This window comes from Oncorhynchus masou, chromosome 16 (genome assembly GCF_036934945.1).
Source record: "Oncorhynchus masou masou isolate Uvic2021 chromosome 16, UVic_Omas_1.1, whole genome shotgun sequence".
NCBI classification, from domain to species: domain Eukaryota; kingdom Metazoa; phylum Chordata; class Actinopteri; order Salmoniformes; family Salmonidae; genus Oncorhynchus; species Oncorhynchus masou.
The window spans coordinates 40,258,641-40,276,754 of NC_088227.1; the positions used below are offsets into that span (position 1 = coordinate 40,258,641).

The 18,114-nt window shown below is 46.9% G+C and overlaps 1 protein-coding gene across 2 annotated transcripts in view; it reads left to right on the forward strand.

Annotated features, from left to right (window-relative positions):
- Nucleotides 1–4,266: 4,266 nt before the first annotated feature.
- rgs6 (regulator of G protein signaling 6) overlaps nt 4,267–18,114 on the forward strand; it is a 149,920-nt gene continuing 136,072 nt past the window's right edge. Inside the window, exons 1-2 of one of the 2 annotated variants that reach the window (XM_064990449.1) lie at nt 4,267–4,906; nt 13,070–13,261. In XM_064990449.1, coding sequence (XP_064846521.1) covers nt 13,178–13,261 — 84 coding nt within the window. In that variant the 5' untranslated portion in view covers nt 4,267–4,906; nt 13,070–13,177. Of the gene's footprint in view, nt 4,907–13,006; nt 13,262–18,114 lie in introns of those variants that run through there. The other variant, XM_064990450.1, reaches the window with a different exon arrangement.

Genomic DNA, 18,114 nt, shown 5'->3' on the forward strand with positions numbered 1-18,114 from the left:
CCCTCAGCTCCAAACCCATCCCTCAGCTCCAAACCCATCTCTCAGTCCAGACCCATCCCTCAACTCCAGACCCATCTCTCAGCTCCAGACCCATCTCTCAGGTCCAGACCCATCCCTCAGGTCCAGACCTATCCCACAGGTCCAGACCCATCCCTCAGCTCCAGACCCATCCCACAGGTCCAGACCCATCCCTCAGCTCCAGACCCATCCCTCAGCTCCAGACCCATCCCGCAGGTCCAGACGCATCCCTCAGCTCCAGACCCATCCCTCCACTCCAGACATCTCTCAGTTCCAGACCCATCTCTCAGGTCCAGACCCATCCCTCCACTACAGACCCATCCCTCCACTCCAGACCCATCCCTCCACTCCAGACCCATCCCTCAGGTCCAGACCCATCCCTCCTCTCCAGACCCACGTCTCAGGTCCAGACCCATCCCTCTACTCCAAACCCATCTCTCAGGTCCAGACCCATCCCATCCCTCCACTCCAAACCCATCTCTCAGGTCCAGCCTCATCCCTCCACTCCAAACCCATCCCTCAGGTCCAAACTCATCCCTCCACTCCAAACCCATCTCTCAGGTCCAGACTCATCCCTCCACTCCAAACCCATCTCTCAGGTCCAGACTCATCCCTCAACTCCAGACATCTCTCAGCTCCAGACCCATCTCTCAGGTCCAGACCCATCCATCAACTCCAGACATCTCTCAGCTCCAGACCCATCTCTCAGGTCCAGACCCATCCCTCAGCTCCAGAACCCATCCCACAGGTCCAGACCCATCCCTCAGGTCCAGACTCATCCCACAGGTCCAGACCCATCCCTCAGGTCCAGACCCAACCCTCAGGTCCAGACCCATCCCTCAGCTCCAGACCCATCCCACAGGTCCAGACCCATCCCTCAGCTCCAGAACCCATCCCTCCACTCCAGACATCTCTCAGGTCCAGACCCATCTCTCAGGTCCAGACCCATCCCTCCACTCCAGACGCATCCCTCCACTCCAGACCCATCCCTCAGGTCCAGACCCATCCCTCCTCTCCAGACCCATGTCTCAGGTCGAGACCCATCCCTCTACTCCAAACCCATCTCTCAGGTCCAGACCCATCTCTCAGGTCCAGACCCATCCCTCCACTCCAAACCCATCCCTCAGGTCCAGACCCATCCCTCCACTCCAAACCCATGTCTCAGGTCGAGACCCATCCCTCTACTCCAAACCCATCTCTCAGGTCCAGACCCATCTCTCAGGTCCAGACCCATCCCTCCTCTCCAAACCCATCCCTCAGGTCCAGATCCATCTCTCAGGTCCAGACCCATCCCTCCACTCCAAACCCATCCCTCAGGTCCAGACCCATCCCTCAGGTCCAAACTCATCCCTCCACTCCAAACCCATCTCTCAGGTCCAGACTCATCCCTCCAATCCAAACCCATATCTCAGGTCCAGACCCATCTCTCAGGTCCAGACCCATCCCTCCACTCCAGACGCATCCCTCCACTCCAGACCCATCCCTCAGGTCCAGACCCATCCCTCCTCTCCAGACCCATGTCTCAGGTCGAGACCCATCCCTCTACTCCAAACCCATCTCTCAGGTCCAGACCCATCTCTCAGGTCCAGACCCATCCCTCCACTCCAAACCCATCTCTCAGGTCCAGACCCATCCCTCCACTCCAAACCCATCTCTCAGGTCCAGACCCATCCCATCCCTCCACTCCAAACCCATCTCTCAGGTCCAGACCCATCCCTCCACTCCAAACCCATGTCTCAGGTCCAGACCCATCTCTCAGGTCCAGACCCATCCCTCCACTCCAAACCCATCTCTCAGGTCCAGACCCATCCCTCCACTCCAAACCCATGTCTCAGGTCGAGACCCATCCCTCTACTCCAAACCCATCTCTCAGGTCCAGACCCATCCCTCCACTCCAAACCCATGTCTCAGGTCGAGACCCATCCCTCCACTCCAAACCCATCCCTCAGGTCCAGACCCATCCCTCCACTCCAAACCCATCCCTCAGGTCCAGACCCATCCCTCAGGTCCAAACTCATCCCTCCACTCCAAACCCATCTCTCAGGTCCAGACTCATCCCTCCACTCCAAACCCATCTCTCAGGTCCAGACTCATCCCTCAACTCCAGACATCTCTCAGCTCCAGACCCATCTCTCAGGTCCAGACCCATCCATCAACTCCAGACATCTCTCAGCTCCAGACCCATCTCTCAGGTCCAGACCCATCCCTCAGCTCCAGAACCCATCCCACAGGTCCAGACCCATCCCTCAGGTCCAGACTCATCCCACAGGTCCAGACCCATCCCTCAGGTCCAGACCCAACCCTCAGGTCCAGACCCATCCCTCAGCTCCAGACCCATCCCACAGGTCCAGACCCATCCCTCAGCTCCAGAACCCATCCCTCCACTCCAGACATCTCTCAGGTCCAGACCCATCTCTCAGGTCCAGACCCATCCCTCCACTCCAGACGCATCCCTCCACTCCAGACCCATCCCTCAGGTCCAGACCCATCCCTCCTCTCCAGACCCATGTCTCAGGTCGAGACCCATCCCTCTACTCCAAACCCATCTCTCAGGTCCAGACCCATCTCTCAGGTCCAGACCCATCCCTCCACTCCAAACCCATCCCTCAGGTCCAGACCCATCCCTCCACTCCAAACCCATGTCTCAGGTCGAGACCCATCCCTCTACTCCAAACCCATCTCTCAGGTCCAGACCCATCTCTCAGGTCCAGACCCATCCCTCCTCTCCAAACCCATCCCTCAGGTCCAGATCCATCTCTCAGGTCCAGACCCATCCCTCCACTCCAAACCCATCCCTCAGGTCCAGACCCATCCCTCAGGTCCAAACTCATCCCTCCACTCCAAACCCATCTCTCAGGTCCAGACTCATCCCTCCAATCCAAACCCATATCTCAGGTCCAGACCCATCTCTCAGGTCCAGACCCATCCCTCCACTCCAGACGCATCCCTCCACTCCAGACCCATCCCTCAGGTCCAGACCCATCCCTCCTCTCCAGACCCATGTCTCAGGTCGAGACCCATCCCTCTACTCCAAACCCATCTCTCAGGTCCAGACCCATCTCTCAGGTCCAGACCCATCCCTCCACTCCAAACCCATCTCTCAGGTCCAGACCCATCCCTCCACTCCAAACCCATCTCTCAGGTCCAGACCCATCCCATCCCTCCACTCCAAACCCATCTCTCAGGTCCAGACCCATCCCTCCACTCCAAACCCATGTCTCAGGTCCAGACCCATGTCTCAGGTCCAGACCCATCTCTCAGGTCCAGACCCATCCCTCCACTCCAAACCCATCTCTCAGGTCCAGACCCATCCCTCCACTCCAAACCCATGTCTCAGGTCGAGACCCATCCCTCTACTCCAAACCCATCTCTCAGGTCCAGACCCATCCCTCCACTCCAAACCCATGTCTCAGGTCGAGACCCATCCCTCCACTCCAAACCCATCCCTCAGGTCCAGACCCATCCCTCCACTCCAAACCCATCCCTCAGGTCCAGACCCATCCCTCAGGTCCAAACTCATCCCTCCACTCCAAACCCATCTCTCAGGTCCAGACTCATCCCTCCACTCCAAACCCATCCCTCAGGTCCAGACCCATCCCTCCACTCCAAACCCATCCCTCAGGTCCAGACCCATCCCTCCACTCCAAACCCATCTCTCATGTCCAGACCCACCCCTTCTCTCCAGACCCATCTCTCAGGTCCAGACCCATCTCTCAGGTCCAGACCCATCTCTCAGGTCCAGCCTCATCCCTCCACTCCAAACCCATCCCTCAGGTCCAGACCCATCCCTCCACTCCAAACCCATCCCTCAGGTCCAGACCCATCCCTCCACTCCAGATCCATCCCTCAGGTCCAGACCCATCCCTCAGGTCCAGACCCATCCCTTCTCTCCAGACCCATCTCTCAGGTCCAGACCCATCCCTCCACTCCAAACCCATCTCAGGTTCAGACTCATCCCTCCACTCCAAACCCATCTCTCAGGCCCAGACCCATCTCTCAACTCCAGACCCATCCCTCAGCTCCAAACACATCTCTCAGGCCCAGACCCATCTCTCAACTCCAGACCCATCCCTCAGCTTTATCTTAAAGTACAGGCAGTGAGATGCTTTGCTATTGTTTCAATTAAGGATTCAAGCATTTTTTATTTTTTCCTGTTCACTCACTCACTCACTCACTCACTCACTCACTTTCTTCCTTATAGAAGCACATGCACACACTCGGAAGCGTACACGCGATGATCCTCTCTTTTCGTACGTACCTGACTGCTCTACTCTACACAGAGACCACCCACGCCACAGCCCAGCGCACAGAGAGACAGATCAAGAGAGAGAGAGAGACAGAACGAGAGAGATTGAGAGAGACAGAACGAGAGAGACAGAGAGAGAGAGACAGAACGAGAGAGTGAGAGAGAGAACGAGAGAGAGAGAGAGAGAGAGAGACAGAACGAGAGACAGAACGAGAGAAAGAGAAAGAGAGAGAGAGAGAGAGAGAGGGAGAGAGAGACAGAGAGAGAGAGAGAGATAGAGAGAGAGACAGAACGAGAGACAGAGAGAGAGAGAGAGAGAGAGAGAGGGAGAGAGAGACAGAACGAGAGACAGAGAGAGAGAGAGAGAGAGATAGAGAGAGAGACAGAACAAGAGAGAGAGAGAGAGAGGGAGAGAGAGACAGAACGAGACACAGAGAGAGAGAGAGATAGAGAGAGGGGAACGCTACACCCTCCCAGCAGCTGTCTCTGATCCAACATCTGTGTGCGCCGATTCTCCTGTTCTCTCCATCCATCCTTTTGACTCGCTCCTCAAGCCAATTAGATCATGAACATGCTGTGTGCTTGTTGCTAGGGGGGGAAGAGAACCAAGAAGAGTGGACCAGCCGATACTTTGTTGCTAAGGTAATGAAAGCTTGTGAGAGGTGTGAAAGACAATATTGAATTTTGTCACTGAGGTGTTTGTGTGTGTATGAGAGAGAGTGTGTGTATATCGATAACACCAGTATTGCCAGGTTGAGTATGGGAGTTACGTTACTAATGTGTGTGTGCGTGCGTGTGCATTGGGACAAGAGTGGTCCATGGAAGATTTGGGCTGTGGTGTGGAGCAGCTGTATACTCAACAAGCTCTCACAGTTTCACCGCAGAATCCATCATTTGTCCTTTAAACGTAAAATTTTGAAGGTTAAGTTTAGGCATGAATTACGAACGGTTACTTTAAAGGTTAAGGTTTGATGTAGGGTAAACAATAAAGCGCGTGAACTGGGATTAAACATCCTCGTCCGTATCACCGTTGCTCCAAACGTCCTACATACAGTACCTGGACTGACGTTGAATTTTACAGTGGCTCTTGAGTGACCTGGTTGGTGTAGTTCCAGCACTGAGAGAAAGCTAAACAGCTACAGTATAGGGAATCTCTCACTCTCTCTCTCTCTCTCTCTCTCTCTCTCTCTCTCTGTCTCTCTCTCTCTCTCTCTCTCTCTGTCACTCTTGATGTCTCTCTCTCTGTGTCCCTCTCTCATCTCTGTGTGTCTCTGTCTGTCTGTCACTTCATGTCTCTCTCACTCTCTCTCTGTCCGTGTGTCTCTCTCTCGTCTTTCTGTATGTCTCTGTCTATCTCTCTCTCTCTCGCTCTCTCTCTCTCTCTCTCTCTCTCTCTCTCTCTCTCTCTCTCTCTCTCTCAATTCAATTCAAGGGGCTTTATTGACATGGGAAACATGTTAACATTGCCAAAGCAAGTGAGGTAGATAATATACAAAAGTGAAATAAACAATAAAAATGAACAGTAAACATTACACATACAGAAGTTTCAAAACTATTATGTATATATACAGTGTTGTAACAATGTACAAATGGTTAAAGTACACAAGGGAAAATGAATAAGCATAAATATGGGTTGAATTCACAATGGTGTTTGTTCTTCACTGGTTGCCCTTGTGGCCACAGGTCACAAATCTTGCTGCTCTGATGACACACATTTCACCCAGTAGATATGGGAGTTTATCAAAATTGGGTTTGTTTTTGAATTCTTTGTGGATCTGTGTAATCTGAGGGAAATATTTCTCTCTAATATGGTCATACATTGGGCAGGAGGTTAGGAAGTGCAGCTCAGTTTCCACCTCATTTTGTGGGCAGTGAGCACATAGCCTGTCTTCTCTTGAGAGCCATGTCTGCCTACGGCGGCCTTTCTCAATAGCAAGGCTATGCTCACTGAGTCTGTACATAGTCAAAGCTTAACTTAAGTTTGGGTCAGTCACAGTGGTCAGGTATTCTGCCGCTGTGTACTCTCTGTGTAGGGTCAGTCACAGTGGTCAGGTATTCTGCCGCTGTGTACTCTCTGTGTAGGGTCAGTCACAGTGGTCAGGTATTCTGCCACTGTGTACTCTCTGTGTAGGTCAGTCACAGTGGTCAGGTATTCTGCCACTGTCTACTCTCTGTGTAGGGTCAAATAACATTCTAGTTTGCTCTGTTTTTTTGTTTATTCTTTCCAATGTGTCAAGTAATTATCTTTTTGTTTTCTCATGATTTGGTTGGGTCTAATTGTGCTGCTGTCCTGGGGCTCTGTGGGGTGTGTTTGTGAACAGAGCCTCAGGACCAGCTTGCTTAGGGGACTCTTCTCCAGGTTCATCTCTCTGTTGGTGATGGCTATGTTATGGAAGGTTTGGGAATCGTTTCCTTTTAGGTGGTTGTAGAATTTAACGACTCTTTTCTGGATATTGACAATGAGCGGGTATCGGCCTAATCGGCTCTGCATGCATTATTTGCTGTTCTACGTTGTACACGGAGGATATTTTTGCAGAATTCTGCGTGCAGAGTCTCAATTTGGTGTTTGTCCCATTTTGTGAAGTCTTGGTTGGTGAGCGGACCCCAGACTTCACAACCATACAGGGCAATGGGCTCTATGACTGATTCAAGTATTTTTAGCCAAATCCTAATTGGTATGTTGAAATTTATGTTCCTTTTGATGGCATAGAATGCCCTTCTTGCCTTGTCTCTCAGATCGTTCACAGCTTTGTGGAAGTTACCTGTGGCGCTGATGTTTAGGCCAAGGTATGTATAGTTTTTTGTGTGCTCTAGGGCAACAGTGTCTAGATGGAATTTGTATTTGTGGTCCTGGTGACTGGACCTTTTTTGGAACACCATTATTTTGGTCTTACTGAGATTTACTGTCAGGGCCCAGGTCTGACAGAATCTGTGCATAAGATCTAGGTGCTGCTGTAGGCCCTCCTTGGTTGGTGACAGAAGCACCAGATCATCAGCAAACAGCAGACATTTGACTTTAGATTCTATTCTCTCTGGCTCTCTCTCTCTGGCTCTCTCTCTCTCTCTCTCTGGCTCTCTCTCTCCCTCTCTCTCTCCCTCTCTCTCTCCCTCGCTCTCCCTCTCTCTCTCCCTCGCTCTCTCTCTCTCTCTGTTGCTCTCCCTCTCTGGCTCTCTCTCCGTGGCTCTCTCTCTCCCTCTCTGGCTCCCTCTCCCTCTCTCTCTCCGTGGCTCTCTCTCTCCCTCTCTGGCTCCCTCTCCCTCTCTCTCTCTCTCTCTTCTCTCTCTCTCTCTCTCTCTCTCTCTCTCTCTCTCTCTCTCTCTCTCTCTCTCCATAGGACAGGTTATTGATCTAAACCAGGTGATATTCAACAGGGGTTATTGATCTAAACCAGGTGATACTCTACAGGGGTCTGATCCCACTGCTACCATCATCAGATCTGATCCCACTGCTACCATCATCAGATCTGATCCCACTGCTTTGATTTGATTTGGATCCAACCTCTGCATCCTGGAGGTCTGGCTGTCTTAGAAATTTCCCCATAATCACACTGATACCGAGTCAGATATTGTATCATCTCCATAATAGTTAAGGTTAGGATTCGGGGTAGAGTAATCTGATCCTAGATTTGTGGTTAGGGGCCATTTCTACCTCAGCGTATTTTAAGGTAGACATTGAGGCTATTTGGGTATTCATCTCATCTCTTCCTCTGCTCTCGCCACAGCTCGCTGCAGACGCCAATATTGTGACAGGTGTCCGATCGTCAGGCGCCAACTGGCAGCAGCGAGAGGCAGAAATGCCCAGAGCTCTGGAAAGGAATGTATCAGAGAGTTCCAGGCAACATTGCGGTCTGGAATGCTGGAATAATGACGCCTGTAAATGGATCTTTCTATACATAATGGAGCCAATGTGTGACATCAAAGTAAAAATGTCCCGTCTGTTGTTACAGGAATAAGATTCTAGATGGGCACAATGAGGCCATAACTCCTAGCAACAACAAAACACCTACATGTCATTCAAATTGTCACATGTTGATGGTATTGCTGAGTTCTCTCAGATCTCCACACGCGTCTAGGGGTAGGAGCTAGGCATTGTTTCTGGACCCCAAAACCCCTTGGGTGTTGGGTGGACCTACAGCACGACACGAGGCATTGGTTGGTTATTATTATCATTCCACTGCTGTAGACACAAAGATTTGCACAGGTGTCAGCTGGACACACCAACATGGTCTGGGTAGCTGAAGACCTGCTGTAAATGGTGAAAGGATATATTTACATGTCTACTATTCACGTCCTTGCTTCATTCCAGCTAGTTAGATGTGCAACCACTGACTAACTATATTTAGGGGCATATCTCTAGTCTAGCAATATATACTGTTGTTTTGGCTGTATAGCATAATTTAATAAGTTTACCAATTGATGGGGCAGCAGGGTAGCCTAGTGGTTAGAGCGTTGGACTAGTAACCTGAAGGTTGCGAGTTCAAACCCCCGAGCTGACAAGGTACAAATCTGTCCTTCTGCCCCTGAACAGGAAGTTAACCCACTGTTCCCAGGCCGTCCTTGAAAATAAGAATTTGTTCTTAACTGCTCTAACCACTAGGCTACCCTGCCGTCCCAGGGTTGCCTAGTGGTCTTGATTTATTGTTGTCCATGATGTAGGCTAATTATCTTGACCACAATAACAACACAGACACCAAAATGTTCTGTCAATCCGCGAAGATCAACATTAATTCCAGCACTTTGGCTGTTGTTAAATCGCGTTCCATATCACACAAGCTCTTTATCACAGAATCAGCTGATGTTGCTGGCAATAATGTCCCCAAGTAACTAAACGGCGAAACATCAAACCGGCATTGTGTAATTATTGAAGAACCCTGTTCATGTCAGTATCGATGTCTGTTTTACTAATCACGGTAAAGTTACTTTCTGTTAGAAGGATTTTGCAATCACATTCATAATGTCTGCCCATGAAAACCGTTTTCACACTGTCACATAGGGAGAAATGAAATGTTATGAGGTCACAGTTCACAGAAAAATACAATAATATCCAGGAATTTAACAGGATCAGGGTCAACGTGTAATTCAATTGTTCAATTCCTTAAGAGTATGATATAACAACAAACAACAGTATCACAAATGTAAAGAAAGAAAGGTTGTGTTTTATGTCACAGATTCCAAGCATGAGAAAGGGTTTAAACAGGTTTTATTCAACTCACAAATCATATTGAATGTATCTATGTTCCCCTTAATATCTTAATGTTTTCACATGAAAAAAAAGCTAATTATTATTATTATTATTATTATTATTAAGGACTTCGTAACAGCTCCAAACAGTTGTCCACGACAAGAAATGTGCACTGGTACCCTAGTTCATAGAAAGACCCAAATGTTGTACCGGAACCCTAGTTTGTAGAAAGACCCAAATGTTGCACCGGAACCCTAGTTTGTAGAAAGACCCAAATGTTCCCCCGGAACCCTAGTTTGTAGAAAGACCCAAATGTTCCCCCGGAACCCTAGTTTGTAGAAAGACCCAAATGTTCCCCCGGAACCCTAGTTTGATGAAAGACCCAAATGGTGCACTGGAACCTTAGTTTATAGAAAGACCCAAATTGTGTTTATCTGCGTGATTCCTTGCAGCAGTCCCAGCAGCAGTCCAGTCCATTCCAGCAGCAGTCCCAACATCTTACCACTGCTACACCTGGCTATCAGTGGAGCCTTGTCTGGCAGCGAAACAGTTCATTCAGCCTAATTTTACTGCCTTTAAAAAAAACATAGCTGATATGGTTGACTTGCACATGTGGTTTCAACTGACAATTGAGATGCAGAAGCTATGGCATAAGGGGACAACGAGCAGATGAGAGGTAATCCGCAATTTCGATTAAGACATTAATTAATGAGCGAGCTAGGACGGATGTAGTTTTTGAAATGTACAGCAACAGAATTCAGAACATAGGCCATACTTACAGTATTCTCCCTGTACACCAAGTCAGAACTGTAGGATAAAGAAAGGGGGCATATAAGCAGACAATGAAAGTTATTACAATATTAGATATTTCTCTAAAATAGGCTATAGGCTACATGTGCACCACCAATTCAGAGCAGTAGGCTAAAATATGAGGTTAAAAGGGACCAAATTATTAGGGTGAGGCACATCAACTACTAGCAGCTTACTACACATCATACACTTTGTATTACTTTCTTAGCAGCAGTACACAGTACCAGTCAAAGGTTTGGACACACCTACTCATTCAAGGGTTTTTCTTTATTTTTACTATTTTCTACATTGTAGAATTATAGTGAATCAAATCAAAACAAATCAAAGATTATTTGTCACGTGCACCGAATACAACAGGTATTACAGTGAAATTACAGTGAAGTCACCTTAAAGTGAAATGCTTACTTACAGGCTCTAACCAATAGCGCAAAAAAAGGTATTAGGTGAACAATAGGTAGGTAAAGAAATAAAACAACAGTAAAAATACAGGCTATATACAGTAGAGAGGCTATAAAAGTAGTGAGGCTACATACAGACACCGGTTAGTCAGGCTGATTGAGGTAGTATGTACATGTAGATATGGTTAAAGTGACTATGCATATGTGATGAACAGAGAGTAGCAGCAGCGTAAACAGAGGGGTTGGGGGGAGGGACACAAAGCAAAGCCACGCTTTGCCTTGATGACATCTTTGCATTCTCCCAACCAGCTTCACCTGGAATGCTTTTCCAACAGTCTTGAAGGAGTTCCCACATATGCTGAGTACTTGTTGGCTGCTTTTCCTTCACTCTGCGGTCCAACTCATCCCAAACAATCTAAACTGGGTTGAGGTCGGGTGATTGTGGAGGCCAGGTCATGTGATGCAGGACTCCATCACTCTCCTTCTTGGTCAAATAGTCCTTACATCACCTGGAGGTGTGTTGGGTCATTGTCCTGTTGAAAAACAAATGATAGCCCTACTAAATATAAACCAGATGGGAATGGCGTATCACTGCACAATGCTGTGGTAGCCATGCTGGTTATGTATGCCTTGAATTCTAAATAAATCACAGACCGTGTTACCAGCAAAGCACCCCCACACGGTGGGAACCTCACATCCAGAGATCATCCGTTGACCTACTCTGCATCTCACAACGACATGGTGGTTGGAACCAAAAATCTCAAATTTGGACTCATCAGACCAAAGGACAGATTTCCACTGGTCTAATGTCCATTCCTCGTGTTTCTTGACCCAAGCAAGTCACTTCTTCTTATTGGTGTCCTTTAGAAGTTGTTTCTTTGCAGCAATTCGACCATGAACTCCTGATTCGCGCAGTCTCCTCTGAACAGTTGAGATGTGTCTGTTACTTGAACTCTGTGAAGCATTTACTTGGGCTGCATTTTCTGAGGCTGGTAACTCTAATGAACTTATCCTCTGCAGCGGAGCTATCTCTGGGTCTTCCTTTCCTGTGGCGGTCCTCATGAGAGTCAGTGTCATCATAGTTGTTCATGTCATAATATGGGCTAGGTATTTTAACAAATAGGGCTATCTTCTGAATACGTCCTCTACCTTGTGACAACACAACTGATTAGCTTAAACTCATTAAGAAGGAAAAGAAATTCCACAAATGAACATTTAACAAAGCACACCTGTTAATTGAAATGCATTCCAGGTGACTTCACAATGTCACAGATGTCACTTTGTTTTCAGGGAGAGTGCAACTGACATACTGACTGCAGAAATAGCCAACAGAGAATTTAATGTTAATTTCTCTACCATAAGCCGCCTCCAAAATCGTTTCAAAGAATTTGGCAGTACTCCCAAATGGCCTTGAAACCACAGACCACGTGTATGGCATTGTGTGGGCGAGCTGTTTGCTGATGTGAACATTGTGTCTGATGCTGGGGTTATGGTATGAGCAGGCATAAGCTAGGGACAGTGAGCACAATTGCAATTTATTGATGGCAATTTGAATGCACAGAGACACCGTGACGTGATCCTGAGGCCCATTGTCATGCCATTAATCCGCCACAATCACCTCTTGTTTCAGCATGATAATCCGCCGCATGTAACAAAGATCTGTACACAATTTCTGGAAGCAAAAAAGGTCCCAGTTCTTCCATGGCCTGCATACTCACCAGACATGTCACCCATTGAGCATGTTTGGGATGCTCTGGATCGACATGTACGACAGCATGTTCCAGTTCCCACCAATATCCAGCAACTTCACACAGCCATTGAAGAGGATTGGGACAACATTCCACAGGCCACAATCAACAGCCTGATCAACTGTATGAGAAGGAGATGAGTCTCACTGCATGAGGCCAAATGGTCACACCAGATACTGACTGGTTTTCTGATCCGCGCATCTACTTTTTTGGTGACCAACAGATGCAGATTTATATTCCCAGTCATGTGAAATCCGTAGATTTAGGGCCTAATTCATTTGTTTAAATGGATTGATTTCCTTATATGAACTGTAACACAGTAAAATCTTTGAAAGTGTTAGATGCTGCACTTGTATTTTTGTTCAGTATATTTACTCCATTTTGAATTCAGGATGTAGCACAACCAAACATGGACTAAGTCAGAGGGGTATGAATACTTTCCGAAGGCCCTGTATATCAGATGGATCTAATGGTTTCTTCTTTTCTCCTGTTCTTCTTTCCTCCACCATCCGCTGAGAGAGAGAGAGAGAGAGAGAGAGAGGGGGAGAGAGAGAGATCTAATGTTTCCAATAACAGAGAAGAGAGAGAGAGAAAGAAAAGGGGATTGAAAGAGAGAGAGAGAAGAGACAGCTATGAGATGGATCTGTCTTCTTTTCTCTTTCCCCAGCCTCCAGTGACAGAAGAAGAAAGTGCAAGAGAACAACGGAGAGGGACTGAAAGAGAGAGAGAGAGCAAAGGATAAAGAGAACAAGAGAAGACATCAGTCAGCTACAGTATGAACCAGTCCAGCCAGGACCCGAGTGGTGTGGGGACAGCAGACCCCGATGAGGAATCTCCCAACATGATCGTCTACAGAAAGGTAGGAGGACAGCGCTGGTCTTTCTAACATTATGTTGTGGAAAGGTTGTGTGAAGGTAGGAGGACAACACTGGACTTTATAACATTATGTTGTGGAAAGGTTGTGTGAAGGTTGGAGGACAACACTGGTCTTTATAACATTATGTTGTGGAAAGGTTGTGTGAAGGTAGGAGGACAACACTGGTCTTTATAACATTATGTTGTGGAAAGGTTGTGTGAAGGTTGGAGGACAACACTGGTCTTTATAACATTATGTTGTGGAAAGGTTGTGTGAAGGTTGGAGGACAACACTGGTCTTTATAACATTATGTTGTGGAAAGGTTGTGTGAAGGTTGGAGGACAACACTGGTCTTTATAACATTATGTTATGGAAAGGTTGTGTGAAGGTTGGAGGACAACACTGGTCTTTATAACATTATGTTATGGAAAGGTTGTGTGAAGGTTGGAGGACAACACTGGTCTTTATAACATTATGTTATGGAAAGGTTGTGTGAAAGTAGGACAACACTGGTCTTTGCAATATTATGTTGTGGAAAGGTTGTGTGAAGGTTGGACAACACTGGTCTTTATAACATTATGTTGTGGAAAGGTTGTGTGAAAGATATACACTGGGGTCTCTTACATTGTGTTTGCAGTGGAACAGCACACGGTGACCGCTGGCCTCTCAACTCAACTAGCATGTTGAGGGAGGGTTTCATAAAGGTTGTGAAAGAAACATGCATTGTGTACAACAAGCTTATGACTAAGGTAGGATTACACTGGCTTTTTCCCATCCTAAATAAGTTCCTTGTTTCCTTGCTCTAACTCAAGAGTCATACATATTTGAGGTGCTGCTGTAACCCCAACGTGTCATTATGATTCAAGCAGAAACTGTCTGTCTGTCTGTCTGTCTGTCTGTCTGTCTGTGCGTCTGTCTGTTTTTCTGTCTGTCTGTCTGTTTTTCTGTCTGTCTGTCTGTTTTTCTGTGTGTCTGTCTGTCTGTCTGTCTGTCTGTCTGTGTGTCTGTGTGTCTGTGTGTCTGTGCGTGCCTACTCATGAACCAAATCTCACGCTTGCCAGATTTGAGCAACATAATTCTTGCGTGTGGCGCTGGCCAGCTACTCCCTTTGTTTCTGCGTGGGAGACACGTAAATTAAAAAAACAACTAACGAGTGTGGAGAAATAATAAAGAGGAGTAGGAAAGAAAGTAGATCATGATTGAAAGAAGGGAGGAGGGAGAGGGGAAATTAAAGAATGGAAGGAAAGAGGAAGGGACGTGAAAGAAGGAAAGATGGGTGAGTCGGGAGAGAAAGAGGAGAATAGGAAGAAAGAAAAGCCACTTAGTGTTCTATTAAATTACATCCACTTTAGCCGACATGTCGGATGTGGAACTACGTTAGAGCTGTCACACCCACAAGTAACTCCCAGAAATTCTACCACAGACGGAAGGGCCAACCCAGAAACGTCACAGGGGCGATAAAGCTGAAGCATTCCGTTTAGAACCTTCTCTCACCACCAAATATGGTCACGAGAGGAAGTCCAGTTGGAGGAAGTTGGAGAGGATGGAAGTAGGTGAAACTGGGCTGACATGCTGCTAAATTTGTCATCGTTGAAACATTTCATCTATCTCAATACATTTCTGTTTCCAAAACTAGAATCTGTTAGTAACACAGTGTACTAGGTTTTATGGATTTGACGCTTTGCTCTAGTGCAAGGTACATACACACGTACACACATACACACATACACACATACACACATACACACATATACACACACACACATACACACATATACACACACACACATACACACATACACACACACACACATACACACATACACACACACACACGTACACACGTACACACGTACACACGTACACATACACACACACATACACACATACACACACACACACATACACACACGTACACACGTACACACACACACGTACACACGTACACACGTACACACACACACATACACATACACACATACACATGCATACACACACATACACACACATACACACATACACTTCACAGAGGAGGCGTTCCCAAACGGAAATAAGCAAATACACTCTGCAACTCGCCAATAGGATCTTGCTCGGTCGTGCTTAGCTTTGCCCACGTCCTTGCTTGTTCTGCCCACTATGCCTTGCTTGTTCTGCCCACTATGCCTTGCTTGTTCTGCCCACTATGCCTTGCTTGTTCTGCCCACTATGCTTTGTTAGCTCCCAGTGTCAACGACGCAGATTAACTATACTATATATACATCAGTACGTGGACATCACTTCAAATTTGTGGATTCGACTATTACTGCCACAGCCCTTGCTGACAGGTGTATAAAATAGAGCACACAGCCATGCAAAGTCACAGAAGAGCTCAGTAACTTTCAACGTGGCACCATCATAGGATGCCACCTTTCCAACAAGTCAGTTCGTCAGATTTCTGCCCTGCTAGAACCGCCCCCCGGGTCAACTGACAGTGCTGTTATTGTGAAGTGGAAATGTCTAGGAGCAACAACGGCTCAGCCATAAAGTGGTAGACCACACACGCTCACCACCGCTTCTTGATTACCTTCCCTTTAACTGTCACGACATTTGGTTCTTTCCCTAGGCGTTATTGACTCTGTTTATGTGCTTCATGTCTATACGACAGCAGCACACCACCCTGCATCCCACTGCTGGCTTGCTTCTGAAGCTAAGCAGGGTTGGTCCTGGTCAGTCCCTGGATGGGAGACCAGATGCTGCTGGAAGTGGTGTTGGAAGGCCAGTAGAAGGCACTCTTTCCTCTGGTCTAAAAAATATTGCCCTGTGTAGGGTGCCGTTCTTCAGATGGGACGTTAAACGTGGGTCCTGACTTGCTGTGGTCACTAGTCCTATGGGACTTATCATAAGAGTAGGGGTGTTAACCCCAGTGTCCTTGATAAATTCCCAATCTGGCCCTCATACCATCATTGTCACCTAATCATCCTCAGTTTACAATTGGCTCATTCATCTCCTCACCACTTTCTTTCCGACTCCCAGCGTCTACATTGTAATTTCTGTCCTGCGTTTGAGCCAATCAGCTGTGTTGTGACAAGGTAGGTGTAGTATACAGAAGATATACCTAAAATAACAATTCCATATTATTGCAAGAACAGCTCAAATAAGCAAAGAGAAATGACAGTCCATCATTACTTTAAGACATGAAGGTCAGTCAATCCGGAACATTTCAAGAACGCTATGATGAAACTCTCTCTCATCCTTTGCTGCAGAGGATAAGTTCGTTAGAGTTAACTGCACCTCAGATTGCAGCCAAAGAAATGCTTCACAGAGTTCAAGTAACAGACACATCTCAACATCAACTGTTCAGAGGAGACTGGGTGAATGCATCAGGCCTTCATGGTCGAATTGCTGCAAAGAAACCACTACTAAAGGACACCAATAAGAAGAAGAAACTTGCTTTGGCCAACAAACACGAGCAATGGACATTAGACCGGTGGAAATCTGTCCTTTGGTCTGATGAGTCCAAATTTGAGATTTTTGGTTCCAACTGCTGTGTCTTTGTGAGACGCAGAGTAGGTGAACGGATGATCTCTGCATGTGTGGTTCCCACCGTGAAGCATGGAGGAGGAAGTGTGATGGAGTGGGGGTGCTTTGCTGCTGACACTGTCAGTGATTTATTTAGAATTTAAGGCACACTTAACCGGCATGGCTACCACAGCATTCTGCAGCTATATGCAAGTGAGATGGTTTGGGATGAGTTGGACCGCAGAGTGAAGGAAAAGCAGCCAACAAGTGCTCAGCATATCTGGGAACTCCTTTAAGACTGTTGGAAAAGCATTCCAAGTGAAGCTGGTTGAGAGAATGCCAAGAGCGTACAAAGCTGTCATCAAGACAGAGGGTGGCTACTTTGAAGAATCTCAAATATAAAATATTTTGATTTGACTAACTTTCTTTCAGTTACGACCTGATTCCATATGTGTTATATCATAGTTTTGATGTCATCACTATTATTCTAGAATGTAGAAAATAGTTTAAAAAAACAACAACAAAAACAATGAGTAGGTGTGTCCAAACTTTTGACAGGTAATGTATGTTACGTTTGGTATGGTTACAAAACACCAGAACAACTCTAGAAACACACACACACACGCACACACACACGCACACGTGCATACACGGACACACACACACGCACACGCGCATACACGGACACACACACGTACGGACACACACTTCACGCATGCGTGTTCTCTCATACAGCTCTATAAAATCTCTAAAATGTAGTTTTTTTGTAACAGATGTTTTATCTTTATGAGTAGGGTTTGTGTTAACAAAATAATCCGTTTTCATTCCTACCGTTTATGTTTAACGTTACAGATGTAGGATCTTAATTTGGGCCAGTTTTCTACAGCAGGGAACTAATCCTTACAGCAGGGAACTAATCCTTACAGCAGGGAACTAATCCTTACAGCAGGGAACTAATCCTTACAGCAGGGAACTAATCCTTAGAGCAGGGAACTAATCCTTACAGCAGGGAACTAATCCTTAGAGCAGGGAACTAATCCTTACAGCAGGGAACTAATCCTTAGAGCAGGGAACTAATCCTTACAGCAGGGAACTAATCCTTACAGCAGGGAACTAATCCTTACAGCAGGGAACTAATCCTTAGAGCAGGGAACTAATCCTTACAGCAGGGAACTAATCCTTAGAGCAGGGAACTAATCCTTAGAGCAGGGAACTAATCCTTACAGCAGGGAACTAATCCTTACAGCAGGGAACTAATCCTTACAGCAGGGAACTAATCCTTACAGCAGGGAACTAATCCTTAGAGCAGGGAACTAATCCTTACAGCAGGGAACTAATCCTTACAGCGGGGAACTAAT